We start from the raw sequence: 24,039 nt of genomic DNA on the forward strand, positions 1-24,039 counted from the left end.
GGATATAGAGAGAAGGGGCGCCTGGGTGGCTCAGTGGGTTAAGCCTCTGCCTTCGGCTCAGGTCATGGATCCGGGGTCCTGGGATCGGGGCCCCGCATCGGGCTCTCTCTGCTCAGCAGGGAGTCTGCTTCCTCCTCTCTCTGCCTGTCTCTCGCCTACTTGTGATCTCTGTCTGTCAAATAGATACATAAAATCTTAAAAAAAAAAAAAAAAAAAAGGATACACAGAGAAAATGAGCGTCCTTGTGCCCTATTGGTGGGAATATAAAATGGTGCAATTGCTGTGAAAAACTCTATGGCCGTTTCTCAAAAGTTAAAAATAGAACTATCCTATCCTCCAGCAATCTCATTTCTCAATCCAATTTCAAAAGAGTTGGAAGTGGGGCTCAAACAGATATTTGCACACCCATGTTCGCAGCAACCTTACACACAATAGTCAAAGGCCGAAGCAGCCAGAGTATCCACCAGCCAACGAACGGAAAAACAAAATGTGGCCCAGAAACACAAGGGAAGGCCGCCCAGCCTTCGAGATGAAGGAAAGGTGGGCCCGTGCTACAACATGGATGAACCCTGAGGACATTATACTGGAAATAAGTCAGTTCCAAAAGGACAGATGTTACATGACTCCCCTGAAATGATGAGGGGGCTAGAGCAGAGCTCACCGGGGGCTGAGGGAATGGGGCAATTGCTTACAGACCCACGGTTTCTGTTTGGGAGGAGAGAGTCCTGGAAATGGATGGTGGTGAGGGTCGCACAGCTCTGAGTGCACTCCGAGTGCACCGAACCCCACACTTGTCGTGAGGGGGACGCGCAGGCTGAACTACAAGGAGCACCTAAGGCGATGCCGTGCCTTGTTTATTCCAGAAAGGGGACGGCTTGGCCCCACATGCCGACGACCAAGAGGAGGCCCTTCATATAGGGTACACATGCTTTTAACAGAGGTTATTTTTATCTTTCCAAAGAAGAATTTGAAGTGGGCTGTAGCAAACACCCGCACGTAAGGGGGAAACAGAGTGACCGGACCCAGGGAAAGGCCAAGGATGCCGATGGAGGCTCACACAGCTGCTGGGGCTGACTCTTCCACTTAGCCCTGAGCTTCCTGGCAGCCAGAGCGAAAATGAAACCCCTCCTGTCAGAGAGGAGAAAGCATGCCGGTTTCCCCAGACAGACAGTGGGTTTTCAGCGACAGATGCTGAAAGAATTGAAAGCATTTGGGACTTCATATATGGTGTAAAGCAATGTGGTTACCAAGCTCCTCAGACCCAGTTTCAAAGAGAGGCAGATTTCATATGGCTTCTTCTTATGCTAATCTTTAATTAAAATTAAGCAGCGGTCGGGGCGCCTGGGTGGCTCAGTGTTGGTTAAGCCTCTGCCTTCGGCTCAGGTCATGATCCCAGGGTCCTGGGATCGAGCCCCACGTCAGGCTCTCTGCTCAGCGGGGAGCCTGCTTCCCCCCCCTCTCTCTGCCTGCTTCTCTGCCTACTTGTGTGATGTATCCCTCTCTGTGTCAAATAAATAAATAAAATCTTAAAAAAAAAAAAAAAAAAGCAGTGGGCCATGAAAGTACAAGGTGAAGGGATTTCTGGGAAGAGTAAGTTCACACACTCTCGAAACTGTGCCTTCCAGTGGTCTAATTTGCTGTAAAAATGAGAGAGAGGACACAGATGAATAAATGGAACGAGCACCTCCCGTTGACCAGAGGAGGCCACGCAGCCACCTGCAGCCCAGGAGGATGCTTGTCGTTTGGACGGCAGACGTGGACGTCTGGCACGGCCTTTTTGGGTTTTGGTTTTTTCTGAAGCAGTTTTGAATTAATCGTCGGCATTTGGAAGTCATTAGAATTTATGGCTCTTCTTGTCGAGTCAGGTCTGGCAATACCGGGCCTGGCTCCTCACATGACCATCTGTGGAGCGGCCGGCAGCTGGCCCCTTGGGACTTGGATGGCCATGGCGCCCCTCCACTTCCCTCTCCACCGCTCGCTACCCCGGTCCATCGGCCACCCTGCCTCGGCTCTCAGTTCGGAGCTGAAGACATGACAGCTCGGGTTAATTGTTCTGACAGACCCCGGAGGCTTAGGTTTTTATGTTGCTGTTTGAGGGAAGACCCCAGTACTAGGGAAACCCGGGAGAAGGGTCAGAGGGCGTTCATGGCTATGAAAATCAAGCCTAACCAGTGTTCTTGCTTCGTTCAACAGATACACTAGAGTTTTCTTCTATCTCCCTCAGGATCAACTCAGCCTACCTGAGCTCCATTCAAGAAACTATGTCACAGTTGGTTCATTTGGAATTAGGTGTCAGAGGCTGCCTGTTCTTTGTTTTTTTGAACCCCCTGTAAAAACCCTAACCCCAATAAAACTTTAGACACTAGAAACACTCCCCTGATTTAACTAATTCTGAGCTATGTACCTACCTGTACCAGAATGGATCTACTCCTATAATTGACATATCAACCCTACCAAGCCCAGCCCTGGGGACAAATGACTATTTATTAGTTCTTGTGTTCCCAGATGCTCACAACAGTGGGCATGGGATCGTGCTCAGTAAAGACTACCTGAGTTGAACATGTAAAAGAAAGGAAAGACTTTCTGTACATCAACTTTATAAGAAGCTGGGTTTTGTTAGTCTTCTCACAGCTAAAGAATCCTCAAATCCAAGACCTGTCTTGGGGCAGACTGTGGCTTGTTCAGAAGGCAGAAAGCTTTCTGTTGGTTGGATCCCGGAGGGGGATATGTCCGCTCAAGCTGGAGCTGCCAGGCACAGTGAACCTGAGCCAGTCTGAGAAACAGAAGCAGTGGCAGGCTTGCTGAGCACATACTCCAAAGGCCTTCCCTGTGCGGTGCAGCAGCTCAGGGCAAAACCGCAACCCCCACGGCCTTCCAAGGGCCAGCACACATCCCCCCCACCTCTGTTCTGATGGGCACACATCGTGCACCTTGTAAGACAGGTCGAAGAGAGGAAAGAGCTACAGATTCTTTCAGTGGCAATGTAGGCGTTCTGCTAAGAGGCCAGCAGAGATGTCCTGGGGACCTAACATCCCGGCCCCCGTTGTGGCTCCAGGGCTGACACGAGGACGGCTGTGGCTTTCCAGCATAAGCAGTTTCCTCCAGGTAGCACGCAGCAAGAAGGAAGCCAGAGCAGAATCACGCAACACAGAAAACGAAAAGCCAGGAGGAGCCTGAAAGGTCTGTGAGAAAGAAATGAGGCCGTATCCATGCAGGCTGCACCCCGTGTAGCAGGCCCAGGGCCTGTGTCTCCTGAAGGCAAGAGGACGCAGAGGAATGATGAACACACTGCAACATTGCCACTGACGGTCAAATTGCCATGGCGAACTTCCTGGGGCGACCCCGTCGTGAGGGCGTCTCACCGCCCCTGTGAATTCTTGTGGAAAATGCTCACCTCAAATCTAATACCAAGGAGACAACCAGACCATCCAGACTGAGGACGTTCTGCGGCACCACAAACCTGGCCTCTTCAGAAATGTCAATGTCACGAAGGATAAGAAAGGTGGGGGGAACCTGTTCTAGATGAAAGGAGTTTAAAGAGTCGTGGTAACTAAATATAATGTGTGAGCCTTGCCTGGATCCTGGATTAAACAAAAGCAACAAAAGGCATGAATGGTACATTTGGGGGAAATTTGAATACAGACTATATATAACGTTCCATCTGGGTTAAAATTCTCGGGTATGATAAAAGCGCTGTGGTTAAAAAAGAGACGCTCCCCGTTCTTAAGAGGTTTTGCTGATCTATTTAGGATGAAGCATCATGAGGTCTGCAACTTACTTTCAAATAGCTCCGGAGAAATTATTTCCGTGTGAGGGCAAGATCAAATGTGTTGTCACGTTAATGACCGGTCAGTCTAGGCAAAGGGTTCACCGGGGTTCCTTCTACCATTTATGTAAGTTTGAAGTTTTTCAAAATAAAAAGTTGAGGGGGAAATAAACACCTTATCGTTCAAGGTCAGAAGGTCTGACAGAACACGGGGGCACTGAGTCTGGATGTGACATGGGGACCCCCAGGGATGACCCAGTTCTCAGTGCAGCCATGGGACCCGCAATGCTCTCCTGAGAAAGGGTCACTGCCATACCCAAATCACCTCCCCAAGGTCACAGGCACGGGTGAGGGTGGGAGCCACCAGCCACCACCCTGGTTGGGTCCTAACTTCACCAGGAGGGATAGGTTTCTTTTTCCCCAAGAAAATGAAGCTGTATTTCAGGACTTCTACGTCAGCCATTCGAAGCTGTATTTCAGGACTTCTACGTCAGCCATTCGAAGCTGTATTTTCAGGACTTCTACGTCAGCCACATCTTAAAAGCCTGCATTTGCTTTCATTTTTGCTATTGTCACTTTGCTTTTCCACAACATCACCTCTGACGGCTGTCCCCCAGGCTCACTAACCTCTGGTCCAAAGGGCCCGTCTTCTGTGCCTGGTCTCCCATCTCAGCCCGAGGGCCCTATTCCGACAGGCCTTGCCTCAAGCCCTCCAGAGTGAACAGTGACAAGTGCAGAGTAGGCGGTAAGTATTAGTCCCAGACTCTGAGGCTCTTACTGTGGCAGGGATGGAAGAATTTCCAAAACTTCCCGAAGAATGGGGTCGATGGGCCTTTGACAGCCAAATGTGGTCGACATAATCCTTTCCCCCAGAACAAAGGTTGGGGTTGTAGGAACACTCTTGAGATCCCATACTTTGTTCCCATTACAGATGAAAAATAGGCTTTCACGGACTGGTCTTGGAAGCAAACACTTCTTTATAATGCTGGCTTTAAGGAATAACATGTCATGAGTTTCAGATAACCAAAAAACCCATCTAACCTGAAGGGACTTGGCGTTTAGAAAATCAAGACTACTTGTATTATAAAAAGGAGTTCCTGAATCCCAACATTTATAGAACACATTTTTTTTTTTTTAAGATTTTATTTATTTGACAGACAGAGATCGCAAGTAGGCAGAGAGGCAGGCAGAGAGAGAGAGAGAGAAAGATGGGGGGAAGCAGGTTCCCTGCTGAGCAGAGAGCCCGATGTGAGGCTCGATCCCAGGACCCCAGGCTCATGACCTAAGCTGAAGCCAGAGAGGCTTAACGCAATGAGCCACCCAGGTGCCCCTATAGGAACGCATTTTGAACAAATGTGATGGATCAATCCCTTGCCATTTGCATCTTATACCCCCAGTGTCTTTGAGGGGCTGAAAAAAATCACTGTGTACAATTTGAGGGAAATATTCCAAAATAACATAAACTAATGGGGGGTAGCGACCTTTCCTGCCTTCAAGCTTGATTACTCTAAGGAAGGTTCCAGAATAAGTTAGATGGACTCCTTAGTCACTCTGCCTTGGTGATGTTCTCAGACAGGTCTTGTCTGACCAGGCTTAGTCACCTCAAAGAGTCCTCCGGTGAATCCATGTGCAAACCTTTGAATCTCCTCTGGGCTTGGTTCTCAGGGATGCCCAACACTGTGAACCTCTTGGGAGAAATTAAGCTGCCCAATTAAAGTAAGAAGGGGAAAACAGGCAACAAAGGGCTCAGCCTAGTCTATCCACTACTCAAGGTGCCATTTTCAGCTCCATCTAATCTTTCCAACCTATGGACTATTTCCTCAAAGTTCCAGAATTAGGTTAAAAATAATCTGATTGTTTTAAAAAATTTTTTTGCTGGAGAGTAACTGGCTGCCTAGTCCCCTCGCTCCTAACAAAATGCAAATCTTCTCCAGACAGGCTCCTTTTGCCTTTGTAACCGCTTCTCTCACAACCCTGCAGAAATCGTTTCTGGAGGAGGGAGGGCTGCCTTTCCCTGCCCGATCCCCCTTCTCCTTACTGGGAGTGGTTGTTTGACACTTTGGAACATTTTTCCTGAAGCCATTAAGCCTCATCCGCCATGAAGCCAGGAAAATCTGGCTTTAACGTTAAACATATCGCAAAGTCACTGCCGTGCCAAAGAGTCAGGTCTCATGTGTAAACTCTTCCTTGGTTGTCCTCCAAAAACAACTCATAAGGAGGAAATCTCAATCTCAGTGATCCCACCAGCAAACAAGGTATCATATGCTTCCTTTCATCCCTAAGGGGATAATAGCTGAGCATTGCCAGATCCCAGAAAAATAAGAATTTCTCACCTAAAACCAGAGGAGAGCTCAAAATAAGGAACAGAACCCAACACAGGCTGTGCCAAGGTCCTTCAGACCGAGGATTTTGCTCTGTGAGCAACTGCTCTGGATGAGCTCTGCCATGCCACTAACACAGCAGAGAAGCAGTCGGCCAGGGAGCAACCGCACACGCACGCACATGCAGGCCGTGATGAGCCCGTGCACACACATCTGTGCTCTGCTCTATGGCAACCCCCAGAGTCACTTGGCCTCAAAGCGTTGTTTTCTAAGACGGAGGTCTGCAAGATCTCGATTAGCAACAAACACTCTGCTATAAAGCTAGGCACTGCTGCTCCCTGACTTCCCCCGTGAGCACTGGAGACCTCCAAGGACTGCAGGGAGGGGGCCACTAACCCGAGGCACGTTTCGCTGTTTAGGCAGCGGCGCTTAAGAGTGAAGCAATCCGCAGAGCCGCAGGCGCCGGCAACAGCAGCGACTGATTAGCTGTGTGGCCTGGGACAAGTGACTCACCCTCTCTGATCCCTGTGAGCCCAATTTTACAGAGGAGGAGCGTCCTCTCAAATGTTGGAGGAGCAGAGAGGCATCCTCTCAAATGTTGAGGATTACACACCCAGAGGCATGTAAACGCTCGACACTAAGTGAGGGAATCGTGTTACCCCTTACAGCCAGCCTCTCTGAGCTAGAGCTCTTTGCCAAACTGAGAGAAGAGAAGTCCCAAGCTACGATTCCCATCTTGTCTTTGTCTATTTAATTCCCTTTATTTTCCAAACTGTGTGGCCAGGTTTGAACAGAGCTATTGTCTGAACAGTTTAAGATGCCTTGTGACACTGCCGGGACCTTCCTCCTGCCGGGGACTGGTCAGGGAAATCAAAGCACTTTCTAAATTGCTGATTTTCATCCTGGGCCCAAGGACAGGATCCAGGAGCCAGCTTACCGCAGGCGCAGAAGGGCTCTGACGGGTGGGGCTTGAAAACAAAAGAAAAGTGCTTTCTGATGAAGGGGCTAGATGGCATAACTCCTGCAATCTAGAATGAAGATCTGCAAACACACCGCAGCAAACTCTGCCTATCAAATCCAGCTCAAGAAAACCATCGGGCTGCTAATGCAGGTTTGCAAATATAGCAACCATAATGAAATGCTGCTTTTTAATGATTTCCTATAATGGTGTTTATATATGGAAGCTTTTTTCCCTATCGAAGCAGTTTAACTGGAAAATGGCAGGAGTATGGAGAGGCAGACGTCCGGTCCCGATGAACACACCTGGGGAATGCACCCTGCGGCAGCCTTTCTGTGCCCCGCCTCCCCTGGGGACTGGCAGGTGCAGGCCCTCTGCCTCCCGAGCTCTCCTCCTGCCCCTGCTCTTCACCTGTCTCACTCCTGCCTGTCCCCTCAGCTTCTGCTAGATGCGACCTCAGGGATGTCTTCCCCAAGGCTCCTGCCCCCCGGGGTGTGGCTAGTAGCTGCTGTCTACCTCCTGCCATGGGCCTCACGTCACTGTGGGTCATTTTCCCTTGCTGGTATACACCTCCAGAGAACCGTGAGCTCCAAGCCGGCGTTCGCTGCTCCCCGGTATCTGGGTGCCTCCCCTGCGTGGGCGCTGTTGGAACTGGCAGCCAGGACAGCTGACGTCCCTGCCCTGGTGGTGCCGGCTTTCTAGAATCTCGCGTGAGAGACTGGTAACAACTCGCAATACACGGTCAAAGAATGGCACGTACAGCACATCACCAGGGAGCGCTAAGTGCTGTGAGAAGTGAACCCAGAAAGGGAGGAGAGAGTGCCTGGCAGTGAGGGTGAGGGAAGGCCAGCGTGCTCCACGCAGGCCTGAAGGAAGCGGAGGGTCGGTTCAGGGAAGGAGCACTGGTCAGGTGTGAGGGGCCGCATGGAGGAACAGCTGGTCAGGTGTGAGGGGCCGCCATGGAGGCCAGCGTGGCCAGAGCTGGGAGAGAAATGGGGATGGGGAGGATGTGGCCTAAGGTGGGGGGACACCCAGTTCTGTGAGGGCCTACAGTCCAGGGCCAGGAGTCAGGGCATCATTCTCGGTGTGAGAGATGGGAGCGTGCGATGACAGTGATCTGAGGGTAGATCCTGTGTCTCACACCCCGGGTCCCTCACCCAGCATCCAGCGAGTTGTTGAATAAACGAATCAAGGCCGCCTCTGTGGGCAGAGAACACACACGCAGACATGGGGCAGATGGGATCCCCTCCCTGCAGGAGCTCAGTCTCGTTGGCAGAGACGCTCCCCCTGGCTATAATGAACGTGTATTTATAACGGGAAGAAGGATGGAAAGGAAGGATGGGAGATTCATCATTTGGGAAAATGAAGCCAGCTCCCAGCCCAGACAGGCAGACACCAGCTCCTGGGGAGACAGCCTGAGCTACTGGGCGCTCTGTCAGAAGCTCCGAGAAGCCCCATAGGGAAGATGCCCGGCCCAATGAAGTAGGTTCATCCTCTACTTCCCAACCTTACTTGATTGATAAACTTTATTGGACTGTGGGGCACTTATTTCATAAAATGTGAGTTCAGAGACATGAATGGAGGGACTGGTGTAGACGTATCTCTCTGCTTGAGGGGGAGCTTCTTGGCTGTCTGCACCTGTCCCACCCCCGAGGCTGGAAGGCAGAGCCCAGAAGCCTGGGAACACTAGGGTTAGAGACTGTGGGGTTGGTATATAGCAGCACGTGGGAGTTGGGCCCACAGCTGGGATGGTCCTCTCGAAGCCCAAGAGAGGGGTTCAGGTGAGTTCAGAGAGGCAGTTTCAGCCTGAAGCCTAGAGCCTGAGGACCTAGGAGAGGCCTCCACTTCTTACTCCATTCCTGTTGGGATCACATCAGTATCAATATACAGTTCTCCATGACCTTGTTGGCCTCAGTGCCCATCCCTCCTGCTGACCCCTTCCTTTCCAGAGCTTTCTCTGGCCCACTGACTTCCCAGACATGGCTCTCTTCCCTTCCTCCTATAGCTCTGGCTGGCCGACTGCTTGAAGGACTTGCTGACTGCTTCACTCGTCCATCCCAGCTAATACCTCTGAACACACGCTATGTGCCAGGCCCACTGACGGGCTCTGGAGATCTGCTAGTAGATAAACATACTTCTGCCCAGTGGAGTTTAGGAGGAGAGTCAGTCGAGCAAAGGGCTAGAAATACATCATTTAAAATTCCAGTGCAATAGAAGAAGGAGACAAAAGGGGTAATGCCAGAGTGAACACAGGAAGCAGCAGACTGATGCCCATGAGATGTTTTCAGAGCGGGTGCATTTAAACTGAGACTAAAATGATCGTTGGGAGCATCCCTGCCAGGAGCTCTGCTGGGTCTCCTCCTTGGCCGATTGCCCCAGTTCTCCACATTCCTCACTCGACCACAGCTTTCCACCGTTTTAGCAACTGCACATAACCCAGTGTCTCCTCACTGCTTTTCTTCAGCCTAGACCTCTCCTCTTGGCTTCTCATGGATACCTGCTGCCTTTGGAAGCATCTCCCCCCAGACACCTCGAGATACCTCAAACTTACGCCCAAATGAAACACAGGCGCTTCACCCTGCACTCCCACTTCCTTCAAGCACAACAAGACAAAACTCAAAGCAAAACCACCTGGCTCTTTTCGCTGAGCTCCCATGTTGGTGCTCGGCGGCGCTGTCCGCCAACTCTGTCATCTAGACACTGAGAGAACATCTCCACATGCACACTTCCTTTTCCCCTCTTTCTCTAATCCTCCAGCAGATCTTGCCAACTTTAAATCTTTCTAGAGCTTAACTACCATCGCCCTGAACCTAGCAATAATCATGCCCACTGAGACTTTCGCAATGGTTTCCTAGCTGGCCTCCCCCATTCATTTTTGATACACTGATTCTCTTTATCACAGAATGTTTGATTCAAAATGCAAACCTGACCATCGCATCCCCTTCCCCTACTACTCAAATCTTTCAGTGGTTTCTTGTGCATCTTTGATTAAAGTCAAACTCTCTAACATGCTCTACGAGACCTTGCATGCTCTGGCTCCCGCCTACCTCTCCAGCCTGCATCTCACACCTCTGGGCCCTCCACAATCTCTTTCCATCTCCTTGAATGCATCCACTCCTCCCACTCTCCCCTGAATGCATCTCCTCCTTTAACAGGTTAATTCCTATTTACCCTCCAGCTCTCAGCTCAAATGTCACTTCTAGAAGCTCTTCTAGAATTTTAAACTGAATTAAATTTCTTTGATAAATTCGCAGCTCAAATGTCACTTCTAGAAGCTCTTCTAGAATCTTAAACTGAATTAAATTCCTTTGATAAATTCATGGTACTATGCTCCTTAATGTTATAGCACTTTCAAAATTAATATAAATGTGTATTATATTTCAAGTCTCTCTCCCCAACAAAAGTTTAGAGTCTAAGAAATTTACACTATGTTTATTCCCCCTTCTCCTAGTCCTTCTATCTTCCCTACATGTGAACATTTCCTAAGATATGGTGCTCCTCCCTCTCTAACTCCACACCCTTTTGACCACAGAGATCTCCTTACCTCAGAACTTCAAAGCCTTTATCCCCAACCCTAATCTCTCCAAAGATCCGGTTAAGCATCTCCAAGTAGACCTGTGATTTTGCAACATTTTGTGGGTTGACTGCAGGGCACAGCAGAAACATTTCATTTGGCAACTTTCTACATATACACATAACTCAACAATTAAGTCTTATGAAGTAATACTGTCATTTCATTTTTTTCCTATTTGATTTCACCTAAAAAATATTTTTTATTTAATCTCAAGACCCACTAACACATCATGACCTGCAGTTTAAAATACACCAAACCAAGTATTCCCAGATGGACATTTCTCTACAACCTCAAACACAATATATTTATTTCCCAACTCATTTCTCAACTGAACATCCTTACTAAGACTATGATCGTTCTCTTAGTCACTCAGGATCAACAGGTTAGAGTCATTTTGGATTCCTTCTGAGCCAACAGTTGTTAAAACCAATTGGTTCTTCCACCACAATGTGTTGCCACCCACCCCATCCTTCCCACTCCTGCCCTCGTAGCTCATATTTTACTGGAACTCGGAACACTACAATAGCCTTTTCAGATGGTTCCCCATCTCCAGAATGTTCAAATAGAGGTGATCTATGTCTGAATCACAAACATCAGGATGGAAAGCTCATTCACCCCTTTAGTTCCGACACAGTAGCATGTAAGGGACTCAAATAGGTATGCTTCCATCTACTCACCAAACTCCTTGACTAATTAAATTTTACTTCAGGCTGCCTCCTATTTCTAAAATTCCCATTACAACCCAGAAACCAAACTCTAGCTTCATGCAGTGGCAGGCAGACTCACCCATGTCAGCAGTGACCATGGTGGATTGGTTTTCAGGGATGGAGACAGAGGTCTGGTCTTGGTCCATGCTTCGAGAATCTTCATTGACCTCATGTTGACTCTGGCTGAGTTCTGATCGCAGTTCCGAGTACTCATCTTCCTCCCTGAGGAAAAAGGAGAGTCAGCCACCATTGGCAGAGACAGAAGACAAATTCCTAGAGAACGTGACTTCTAAAGACAAGAAAGGTACTCAGAGAGAAAGCAGACAGATCTACTCCCCCTGCCCACCCTCCTCAGCCATATGGGCTAGGACTCTTTCCAGGCCAAACATTCAGTCATCTCTACGGTCTGCATGTGAAACTGAAAGGTTGCTCCTGTGGCCCCACACCTACACATATGATGAACAAGATCCATCTAACAGCCTAGTAGAAATTTTTTTGCTTTTAAGATTTCCGCAAGAAATTAGTTTCCTTCACCTCCTCTAATTTCTCAGATGTGAGAAAGAACCCAAGCCCTGAAAACTGGTGTGAGTACTGAGGCTAGAGTGAGCAAAGTAAACAGGAGCCCGGAGCACTGGAATGTCACATCCCATCACCTGGAGGGTTCCCGCTGGTGGGTGTTCTCCTTGGAAGAGGATATAAGAAGGTGTTGGGGCTGGAGCTACCAGAAAACCAGCACCTCACCTGTGCACATCAACCTGGATACTTTGAGGGGTAAATGCCATACTTACTTTCCCTAAAGCAAGTCCATGGAGTTAGGGGATAGGAAAAAAGGATGGGCGGAGGAGAAAAATGGACACAACGAATGAATGGACGCCACTCAGTGGTCTGTTTCCGTCAGTCAGCACTTGAAACAAGAAGTCAACACCTAAATGCTGCCATGTTGTAATGGCACACACATACCCCTGCCCCTTCTCAGGCCTTCACAATCCTTCAACATTTGGTCCCTGAATTAGCTATGGGCATGTGAAGGGAGCTTACCATTATAGTATGTCTTTTTCAAGGCGCATGCATACCTCTTCCTCACACCACTGCCATCACTACACACACACACCGGACACAGACATGGAGAGGGCAAAAGTCAGTCCTGGTATGAAGCATTGATTTTGCAAGTGAACCAGAGCAGAAAATCGTCAGGGGATTTAATTGAGCCTGAGAAGCCCATGGATGTCTGAGAAGAAAGCCAGGAAGAGAAGTCCTCTTGGCTTGGCATTTGCTTGACGTTGTGGACACCAGCAGGGACGAGAGTCTATAGCCTTGGGTTTGGGGTAGACCAAGATGGTAATGGGTGACAACTGGAACTTGGGGAAGAGGCAACCGCCATTTTAAGCTGGGGACACACATCTATAAACTAGACAATGGGAAGAACTCTCCAGAGTTCTTCTCTCGAGAAATTTACATCATCTCAGGGAAGGAACTCCGCTGAGCCCCTGCTTTATAAGGGGTTTTTAATAAAAGCCATCCAGAAATCTGGGGAGGCTTTTAACAGATATTAGGCCCCCAGACATGCAAAATATGAATTAGAATGGGAGTGGTGAAGGCAAAAAATAGAGGTTAATGTTCTCTGACTAAGTTAATTATGAGACACCTGCAAAGCTAACAATAATTAGGTTTAGGAATGAAAACAATTAAAAAGTACCTTAAGAGTAGCCTTTTCCGTCTAGAGGGTAATTGTGCCCTGATACATCAGCTCTCTTTTCCATCAGCACTTACAAAATCTGATTTTAGTTAACGGGTGGTTTTGTGTATGATGAATAAATTACCTTTGTTGCATGGCCAATGTAATCAGCTTCAGCTTGGCTGAGATGGTTTTACAGCCAAGAAAGCCAGATAAATGCTGCTGTATCTTTGTATAAATGGCATTTGCAAATTCACTCATAGCCACCTTAAACCTTTCCGGCTCAGCAGGTTCCAAAACACATAGGGCCTGCCAGATCTCATGTTTTGTAAGGAATTACTTCCAGGGATTACCAGGATGAACTGTATGTAGCAGTGAATAGGGAAGGGCTGGGAGAGGAGATTGTCGGTTGCAGGGGCCATTCCTCACTGTGGTCAGAGCACGGTCTGAGGGACAATCACACTACCCTAGAAATGTCATCTGAGGCCAAAGACTTTCAGGGTCATGAAATGCAAATTAAGGACCCGTGGTCAATGTATTCGAGCACCAAAATAAGAACAGGAAAGCAAACACCAGGTAGGTGCAGTCTTCTAAGAGTCAAATGTGTTCACAACTCATTCGAGCCCAAGAAGCTGTGTGTGGACACAGGTGGAGCATCTGGGTTGCAGGTGAGGAGTAGCCAGGAAAGACTTCTGGGATAGAGCAGCACTCCAGAGAAGTCCCAGGCAAGTAGACTTTAGATAGATCATGAGGGTGGAAGGGCAAAAGCAAAGGCTCAGAGGAGCCTCCGAATGTGAATGAGAACAGGAATGGAGAGGAGTAAGTGGTCAATACCTCTGAAACCCCATGGGGTGCCCAACGGAAACCTTGAGGATGGAGAGGCGCTCAGGCCCTCTGATCAGAAGGATAGCATTGAAGGAGGCAAATCATTGGAGTTAGGAGAAACAAAAATAAAATGACAAAGTCTAGAGGCACCTGGGTGGCTCTAGACTTTGGGTGGGTTAAAGCCTCTGCCTTCAGCTTGGGTCATGATCCCAGAGTCCTGAGATTGAGCCCGGAGCATCAGGCTCTCTGTTCAGCAGGGAGCCTGCTTCCCCTTCTCTCTCTGCCTGCCTCTCTCCCTACTTATGATCTCTCTGTCAAATAAATAAATAAAATCTTTTAAAAAAAATGACAAAGTCTAGAAATTCAGGGGAAGAAGTATTGCCAAGCTCTCGTATGGAATCAGAGAAAATAAGCAGGGGTAAGTGCTGAAGGCCTGTGTTCTTGACCCCAAAGGGAAGGGCTGAGCTGAGCACACAGAATTCCTGGCTAAGATGCCTCCTTGTGGTAATCATAGTACTAAAGTACAAAACAACTCATGCATACCAAGTATATGGTAATAAAAGGCAGAAAGAAACAACCTTGCGAGATCAGGCAGCATTCTGTACCATGAAGGAGGAGGTAGAAAAATGGTTCAACGGAACCCAAATATTAAAATATGTGCAACCCTTTTGTTTCTCCCACTGACTCTGGTTAAAAAATTCATAGAGTTGCATATCCTTATCATCTCCTGAACATCAATAGTGGCATCATTCCTAAAAAGAGGTTGGGATCTGGGACTGAGAGAGAACAAAAGCCAATTCTCCCAGGGCCTTTGTTTGTTTGTTTTTAAAGATTTTATTTATTTATTTGATAGACAGAGGGATAGACAGAGAGAGATCACAAGCAGGCAGAGAAGAAGGCAGAGAGAAAGGGGGAAGCAGGCCCCCCGCCAAGCAGAGAGCCTGATGTGAGGCTCGATCCCAGGACCCTGAGACCATCACCTGAGCCGAAGACAGAAGCCACCCAGGCACCCTCACAGGGCCTTTTGTAAGCAGGACGATGAGAGCGTGGGCTTTTCTCCCTACTGTGTTATCCGGGAGCTCCGGTTTACCCAGAGCAATGGAACAAGAAGCCAGAAAGCCTCTACCAGTCCCAGCAGTTTTACAAAAGCAAGAACTTGAGGTGTGTTTTCCAGGCTGCTCTGTGCAGCAGGAGTCACCTGGCAGGTGAAGATGTCTAGCTAACATCACAGCATCGGCATCTCAAAGTGACTTCATCGCCTGCTTCTTTCTGTTGTGTATACGGTAACTCTCGGCAAATGGTAATTTTTTTCTTTGGGGGAAAAAGGATCTCCCCAAAGAATACCAGCTGCTAATGCTGGAGATGAGAAGGAAGAAAAGATGAAAAGATCCAAGAAGTGATCATTTAAAGCCAAAAATAACAACAACAGCAACAAAAAACCCAAAAGCTTGATCGAGTGATAAATGTTGGTAATTACATACTATTGTGGCAGTTTCATAATTATGGAATTACAAAGTGCTCAGGTGTTTCTCTTTGGAAGATAAAGAATCATCTCACAGGATTCTGAATGTACCTTATTTCATTCACCTAGAAGCGTCTGTGAAGTGCTTCCAAGTGGCTCTTAGAGTGGCAATGGTGCGTACTTGCTATGAGCTTAAACAAAAGAAAAGTGCTCCCAAGGACGCAAGCATCAGACTGTACCCACCACCTATGTAACTAGCAGTGACTGACCAGCAGAGATCTTAGGGTTCATCAGAGCTGGGATCAGTACTCTTTTTTTGCATGTAAGATTATCTGTTTATTTGATAGAGAGAGAGCACACAAGCAGGGGTAGCAGCAGGCAGAGGGAAAGAGGGAAGCAAGCTCTCCGCCAAGCATGGAGCCCAACACAGGGCTCCATCCCAGTACCCTGGGATCATGACCTGAGCCAAAGGCAGAGGCTTAACGACTGAGCCACCCAGGTGTCCCAATTTACAAGTAAGACAACTGAAGCTTCAAGAGGCTAGTGATTTACCCAAGAGCCAGCAACTAGTGAGCAGTACAGCCTCTTTCCTAAATTTAGGACCATGAATCAACAGTCAAATATGGTGATCTAAGGAGAAGGTTTGGTGGTGGTTGTTGATGACAATTTTTTAAAGATTCCTTCTCATAACTGGCCAGGGGTGAAATGATCTTATCTGAAAAGGGAAGTACTTCCAGACCTAAAGCTAAAGTACTACAGAATCAGTGATATTTGCTACAAATATTATTTCCTCAGCAATCCCCATGTCTCTTCTGTTTTGGCGTGGACATTCATGCCTTGTCACTGGATTGACTGGTGAACAAGATCCAGATGGACGTCTGCCTTGGCACCTGTCAGTCAACTACGTCCAGCTAACCCCGCCGACCTGACCTGCTGGGGGTTTTGCTTCCTGCTAAGTAAAGGCAGATGTGTCCTGACATGCCATCATTGTTTTAAAGAACAAAGTTTTTTTTAGATACAATGAGGAACTGTATTCTTTCCAATTCTCTTAGAGGCTCTAAAGCAGGAAATCGGTGTTAAGTCTCAATTCTTCCTGCAATTACACCTCTTTTTCCATCTAGCGCAGAGGAAGATGGACTCATCTATGAATCTTCTGGTAAATAACGGGGCAAATGGAAAGGTCAGGCTCATGGGGCAGGTATGAGATTTTAGAGACTGGATTATGTCGGAGTAAATGGGACTTTGCATATTATCTTTGTTGCCAAAGGAGCATTTTGCAGACAGAGCAGCAGAAGGGTGAAGGGCCAGAGTAGAAGGAGGTAACTCTGAGGGAAGAGGTCAGTGAGGCAGGGCTGCAGCCGTTCGAGGTAAAGGGAAGGGGAGAGCCCAGGGTAGGAGCCAAGGCTGAAGGTGAATCTCAGCAACAGAAGAAAAGATACAGGGTCCTAGAAGTTCAAGAAAAATACACTAGGAAGGAAGATTTGGAAGCAAATCCTCTAGAAAAGGACCCAAAATAAGAAAAGGTCGCTGGATTTTTCAGTTAGGAAGTCACTAGTGATTGTCAAAAAAGCCTCTTCGCCCAGGCTGCTGTAATAAGACACTGTAGACAAGCTAGCTCAAGCAACAGGATTTTATTTTCTCTCAATACTAGACTTTGGTCTGACGTCCCAAATCAGGTGGCTGCACGGTCAGTTTCTGGTAAGGGCTTTCTTCCTGGCTTACCGACGGCTGCCCTGTCACCGTGTCCTCACGCAGCAGGGAGTGAGCGTGCCCTCGAGCAAGCCCTCTGGTGTCTCTTCTCAGAAGGGTGCCCACTACACCCACCATGGGGTCCCCATCCTCATGACCTCAACGGGACAGAGTTAGCTCCCAAAGGCCCCAGCTCCAAATGCTGTCCTATTCGGGGGTAGGGCTTCCACATATGAATTTTTGAATTTGGAGACACAATTCGGTCCTTAGCAAAAGGAGTGTCAGCAAACTGCTGCACTCAGAAGCCAGACAGCTGTGGGCTAACAACCAAGCAATGAAGCAGAAACAGGACTATTCATGACAGCCAGCAGTGAAACGGTAGTGTTAGGAGAGTAGCTTGGCAAAGAAAATAATCTCCTCAGGGGGCGCCCGGGTAGCTCAGTCCGTTAAGCATCTTTCTTCAGCTCAGGTCATGATCCCAGGGTCCTGGGGTTGAGTCCTGCATCAGGCTCTCTGCTCAGCAGGAAGCCTATTTCTCCCTCTGCCTCTGCCCTTTCCCCCACCCCACTCATACTCTCTCTTTCTAATAAATAAATAAAGTCTTTAAAAAAAGGAAAGACTCCTTGGGAAACAAAAGTGGTCATGTTTAATTTGTTTAGAAATCCACCCCCCCATTCCAAAGTGAGCTACTGATGTATTTTTCCATTTCCCCCATCCCATTATATAATCTCCCCAAGTCAGATGAACATTAAAAGAAGCCACTCATACCATGTAGTTACGTTAAAAAGCCTGCATTACAAAACATTGTCTGCTATGTGATCCAATTTATTTAAAATATTCATGAATAAAATTTTTTAGGAGGCCATATATACAAAATGTTCAGTGTTTATTCCCAGGAGATGGGATTTAGGATGCATTAGGCAGGGCTCAGTCAGGAACATAAACTACACTGGATATTTCAAGTAGAAGAGATTCAATTTAGGCAGTTCCAGGCTTGCTTGACTGTTGGAAGGACCAGAGAAGTGTGGGTACAGGCGACCGGGACCTGGGACATTTGCCATCACAGGTGTGGACCCCCCAAAGGTCAGCAAACTGCCACTCCTTCACACCTGCCCACAGCTCCTGGCTCTAAGGTACAGGACCTCATGCCCACAAAAGTCTCTATGTCCGCTGCCACCATCATGGCCTGAGGAACAACGGCTCCCACCTGCCTTCTGCTTTCCAAACCCATTCAAAGGCACCTCACCGGCAGAACCAAAATCATCCCCAAAACCCAGCTATTTAGGCAATCTGGGAAGGAGTCCCACGGGTCCAGCCCTCTCTGATTCTGGGGAGAGCAGAAAGAAGGGGTGGAGATGGTACCAGATGTTAGATGACATGTCATAGGCCACGCTCTTTGGCTACTCAACAACCACATACAACCTCTCACACACACTGAAATTTCCAAATGGCAACAGCCATGACCCTAAGCTTCTGTAACCATCCCTCATTCAAATGGGAGGGGACTCACCTTCTCACCAAAGGGGGAGACCCCAAGTCCCATCAGTTATTGTCTCCAACGTCAGGCACCCACTGCTCTTCTAGCTCAGTGGCAAATCCTCCTAGATGCCAGCTAACCTGATCCATAGATAAGTTTCACCAAAACCAGATCGCCTTGTGTAACAGGAGAAATTAAGAAGAGGGGGAAAAAAAAAGAAATTGCATATATACGCAAATAAGCACCAAAATAAGCATAGGCTAGCCATCTTTTCTACAACTGGCCCTAAGGCTATGGTTGGTGTTGCTAACTTTCTTCTTTCACTCGGAAGTCCCTATTTCTTTTGTGTTTGGCCAGCATCTTAGTTGGTTAGAGTTCTTCACCGAGTGAAATAATTAGCAATCTTTATTCCTGAGGGACCTGGCCATGAGTGTATACATCTGGCACCCCCTACCTGGGATGAGATTGCTTACAGAGTCTCCAAGCAAAGTAAGACTAGCTTTATCAGACAGGGAGGGGGAGTGCTTCTGCAGGATGGGGGTTTGTAGGCTCTAGGTATTTCGATTCATAGAAACCTACCCGGGTGTCTAGATTCAAATTCTCACCATTTCTTCTTTTCCTATCAATGCTTCATCTTCATCTAAGAGATCTGATGTGGCTGGGATTTCAACGTACATTGGAGTTCAGCCCCCTGCAGTGTCTGATTCTTGGCTGCCTTAGCCCTGTGGCTACAGGATATGAGAGAGTGTGTTCTAGGGTGGCCACAGAAGGTCCCCATTCTGATTGCAACTTGAGATGAAAGTTTACAACTATGAGATTATTTTTTACTTAAGCAATGTAGTGTTGCTTACATATGGATAGATCATAGCAGCTTACATACTCTATTCCCATACTAATGATTTTTCAGCACTTCCAATAAATTCCTAACTCGGGCCCAAGCCAAAGTGACAAGAAACTGTCAGGACCAGCATTGTGCCTGACTAGTGTGACTCTCCACTTTCTACATCCTGGATCTTCGAGGGCCTTTGGGAGTTCCTCCGAGGTACCTGGCTCCTGCTTCACTAAGTCTAGCAAGCATCTCAGGACCTGAGGGCAAACCAGTTTCCTGGAATGCAGGGGGCAGGAGACACCCCTTAGCTGAGGAGCTCAGGGGACCAGAAAAGCCCTGTCCTCCTGACCCCCATGTCTGCGTAGCCTGCAGGAATTCCCTTCAAGGAGGGGCAGCTCATTTACATAATGAAAACTGGCAGAATTTAATGTGACATCTGCACAGACACAATCTCACTTTAAATAAGAGGCACCAATAAATGTTTACAGTCAAGAAGCTCACTATATTTTAACATGAAGCTGTTTGGCCATTATACTTAATTTAAACATCCCGAAATTGAGTTTTCCAGGTGATGTGTGATGCTTTTTTTCACAACTCACTTAGTCCATTTGCCCTCACCTTCTCAAGTGTTGCAAAGTGCAACATGTTTTAGTGGAAATTACAAATTTGCCAATGTACTCTGTCAGCCTCCTTTAAATCTGCCATAATCATTTCTTTGGTCTGAAAATTCTCCTCTGCTCATGCGTTTCTAACCCACAATCACTCTGAAGACCGGGATACAATTTAAAGGCCTTGAGGTTCTAAATTGGAATATGGGATTTCTTGTGTGGCTCCAGTCAGTGCAAAGTTTTCCATGATTTTACCCGGAAAAACCAGAGGCCCATCAGTACCCTCATCAGATAGCCCTGTCATTACTCTCTCAGACTTGGAACAAAACCACCCAAAGCTTCTTCTAACTCGGGACTTCTGGAGGGAGAGTTTAAAGTAATGGTCTCTACAACTGCCCTGATTGCAGCTTGGACAGACATTCAGTGGGCAAATCCCTCTTTCTTCATAAAGGTGGAGGACAACCATTTGCTTTCTTCAGGGCTGTTCTCTGAGGACAGGCAGGGAGATGAAAGTTCTCGTCCTTGGCTAAGTAGCTCATAGCGAACCCCCTCCTCTGCACAGCAGGGCAGACACACCCATTCAGAACTGCATGCAGGAGCCTTAGGGGTTAAGTGATTGCTAAGGAAGGCAGGACCCCCAGGAGTCACTTTCATGGAAAGAATATTAAGTAAAAGCAGAGAGACCGTGGGTACTAACTCCACCTCTATCCTCTAACTAGAACTTCAAAGTAATCCCTTAATATATTTTTTAAGATTTTATTTATTTATTTGATAGGCAGAGATCACAAGTAGACAGAGAGAGAGGAAGGGAAGCAGGCTCCCCGCTGAGCAGAGAGCCCGATGTGGGGCTCAATCTCAGGACCCTGGGATCAGGACCTGAGCCAAAGCAGAGGCTTTGACCACTCAGCCACCCAGGTGCCCCAAATCCCTTAATATTTTTAAGCCCCAGACTTCGTGCCAGTAAAATGATGTATCCAATCTTGTTCCCCACCCGAGCTTGCAAGAGGCCACATCCATGTTGGTAAATCAACTTCAAGTGAGCTCAAGATGTTACATTATCTAGAAGCAGACATACTCCTTAGTCCTAAGCCACACTGATAGATCTCTCAAAATTCCCAAGGGAGGCACACAGTTTGCACATCGAGTAGATTCAAGAGGTGACAGGGATACTGGGAGGGAGATGGAGGGGCGTCCTTCAGAACTCGCTAAAAAATCATTTCACCCACTTGCAATTCCACACTCTTATCGGTAAATGGAGGATTACAACTCCCACCCTGGCTGCCTTCCAGGGGAGCCCTCATGACGATTCCAAAAGAGAACCGAATAGTGGAGGGGAAAGGGCATGGTTAACAAGGTGAAGAGACAGGAGTAGATATCAACTGTAAAAGTCTTAGCCGCAAATAAAACATCATCATTACCCATCGGGACCACTTCAGCTCCAAGAGCCAGCTTGGAGCCCAGAGGGGCAGAGAGAAACCTGCATCTGGGAGCTCACTACCTGATGGTGGTGCCTTGCAAACGGTCTATCTTCTTATTGAGCTCAGCAATGATGCTGTGGAGTTCCGTGATGCGCTCCTCGTACCGAAGCGTCGTCCTCTCCTGGACGTCCTCATGTTCTCTCATGAGGTGGGACTGCTCACACTGGGATCAAGAGAACAGCAGAAGTGCCAATGAGTGGATGCGCCAATGGGGGAGTGATGCTAAATTTTATGGTCTCGAACCACCACAACCTCAACGTTGAGCATGCTCCAAATAAACACAGACCCGCCCATTGGCCCGGAATCCCAGAAGCCACAACAGCAGCTGAATTTTAGAAGGCATCTCCTGCCTGCCCCACCCCCTTGGCTCCCACCCCTGTGGACAAAAAGCCTTCGCCTTTGTAGCATTCATTCTGTCTTTGGGAGAAAGCCTGTCTGCCATTACTCACAATCTCTGTGGCATTATCCAAGTCTCTTTCATTTCCCTCACCAAGAAGAAGGCAAGTGTCCGAGCTGGAGCCATCAGTTACCTTCTTTTGGGAATGTGAATCTTGAATGAATGGACTTAAGATTGCCTGGAGTAAGCTCACTTGACTGAGGGGCCTGAAAAGACTGTCCTTTCGTTCCTGACATCTATATCCCAGAGCTTTCCCGCCATGTTTCCCGCTGTTTAGTTCTCTTTGTACCAATGCATTCCTTTTTTTTTGGTTTTTGTTTTGTTTTGTTTTTAAATATTTCATTTATTTATTTGAGAGAGAGACAGTGAGAGAGAGCATGAGCGAGGAGAAGGTCAGAGAGAGAAGCAGACTCCCCATGGAGCTGGGAGCCCGATGCGGGACTCGATCCCGGGAATCCAGGATCATGACCTGAGCCGAAGGCAGTCGTCCAACCAACTGAGCCACCCAGGCGTCCCTTTTGTTTGTTTTTTAATGTTAATTTTTTTAATGAAAATTAATGTATTTTTAGTTCATTCCCTTTTTGTTGACATTGCCGGGGTATGTTTCAGCCACTTTCAACCATATAATCCTAAGTGGTATGACAACATTTCTTATCTGGCTGGTGTATCTGTAGACTTCATTCTTTCCAATTTCCTTTTCTACCAGACTATGAACTCTGGGAAGGCAAGAACAAGATGTTTTCATGATTGAGCCCAAACACCTGGTAAACGGCTTGCCTCACTGTGGGTGATCTAGTAGTGTTATGGAATGAATCAATTGCAATATATCACACCTACAAGGAGACCACTTTGCAGAAACAATGACAGGAGAAACTGAGGTGCTTCCCTTGCTCAGCATTTGATGGTCTCAGAGGCAGCAGATGCTAGAAAAACATGTTCATAGCTAGAGTTTAAATCCTAGGGAACCTGTTCCTCTCCTTCACTTCTCTGTGTCCTCCTCAATGCCCCACTAGCCACTGTGCCTCGAGTCTCATTTGCATAACAATAAAACTCATCAGTGATGGAACAAAGGATCCAACTTCTATCCCTGTCTACTGCATTCAGCCCTGATTAATTTCCTGTCCAGCAGAGGAATTTTAATTTCATTTTAGTGAGGTTTTCCTAATGCCAAGAGTCATACGTACTTGCCAGCTTTGCATTCTCAGGGCTGGTAGCAGCCAGGCAAGGGTAAGACTTCTCACCCACCAGGTCCAACGTCCTCCTCCCACCCTAAATCTGTTGCTTCCTATGGCGGCATAACCCAGAAGCTACAGGACGAAGGCCTTCCGAGATGAGCACAACACCACACTAAGCCCCACTCCCTACGGACAGACGTATGCAGCAAGTAAGTCTGCGCAATATGGTGGTACAGGTCACGGTGGAGACCACACCTACAAACCACCTTGATGTGTATTAACGCAGTAACGTCCTGGGGGTTGCTCAGAACTCCAGGAACAAGACTGGAAGCAAGGAGGTGGTGGAGACTGTATCCCAGACCTTCCTGAGCTGGCTGCTTTCAAAGACACAGTGATGGCAACTTCTGTTCTCAGGGACAAACTGCAACATCAGATAACAGCCCTCGAGGTCGAACACAACTAGAAGTATGTGGCAACTGAGGCAAGGATAAAGTCACATCTACAGGGAAGCTTTCCTAAACAGATCAAAACCCCAACAGGCCACAGATACTCTTTCCATGAAGTTATGCCTTTTCATCCATGATCCATCATATTTTACAGGGAACAACACAAGCCCACAAAATGACAATGTGTCAGAGATAGCATGTATCAGTGAGAAAGGTCATATTTCTCTGGAGCACACTCACAGCTGAATACTGTTTCTCTGCATTCCTGCAAAATATCTATGAGCTTTAGCTATTACGCTTTATTCCCACCTTCAAATTGTGTGTGTGTGTGTGTGTGTGTGTGTACGCGTGCATGTGCAGTATGTTCATGTGTCAGTATAGCTGGCACTCTTATGAAGACCTCCAGTTTTAGATCTTAAGATAATTACAAGATACTGCCCAGCCTGACCTGAATCTCATTTATGCTGTGACTCCTACTACACTGCACTCTTGTTGGCTCCTCCTCTTTGGTTTTCCATATTCAGCTCTCTAGGGCTACAGATCACTGAGAAATGGGGCGCCTGCCTGGCTCACTCGGTTAAGCATCTGCCTTCAGCTCAGGCCATGATCCCAGGGCCCTGGGATCGAGTCTTGCATTGCGATCCTTGCTCAG

The 24,039-nt window shown here is 47.6% G+C and overlaps 1 protein-coding gene across 4 annotated transcripts in view; it reads right to left on the reverse strand.

Moving 5' to 3' along the window:
- The window catches only part of MCC (MCC regulator of WNT signaling pathway), a 436,925-nt gene that overhangs the window by 77,967 nt on the left and 334,919 nt on the right, over window positions 1-24,039 (reverse strand). For all 4 annotated transcript variants that reach the window (XM_059418381.1, XM_059418382.1, XM_059418383.1 and 1 more), the window contains 2 exons: window positions 21,390-21,532; window positions 11,406-11,548 (listed from right to left, as the gene is read on the reverse strand). In XM_059418381.1, coding sequence (XP_059274364.1) covers window positions 11,406-11,548; window positions 21,390-21,532 — 286 coding nt within the window. The remainder of the gene's footprint in view (window positions 1-11,405; window positions 11,549-21,389; window positions 21,533-24,039) is intronic.

This window comes from Mustela nigripes, chromosome 12, assembly GCF_022355385.1.
Source record: "Mustela nigripes isolate SB6536 chromosome 12, MUSNIG.SB6536, whole genome shotgun sequence".
In the NCBI taxonomy this organism is placed as follows: Eukaryota; Metazoa; Chordata; class Mammalia; order Carnivora; family Mustelidae; genus Mustela; species Mustela nigripes.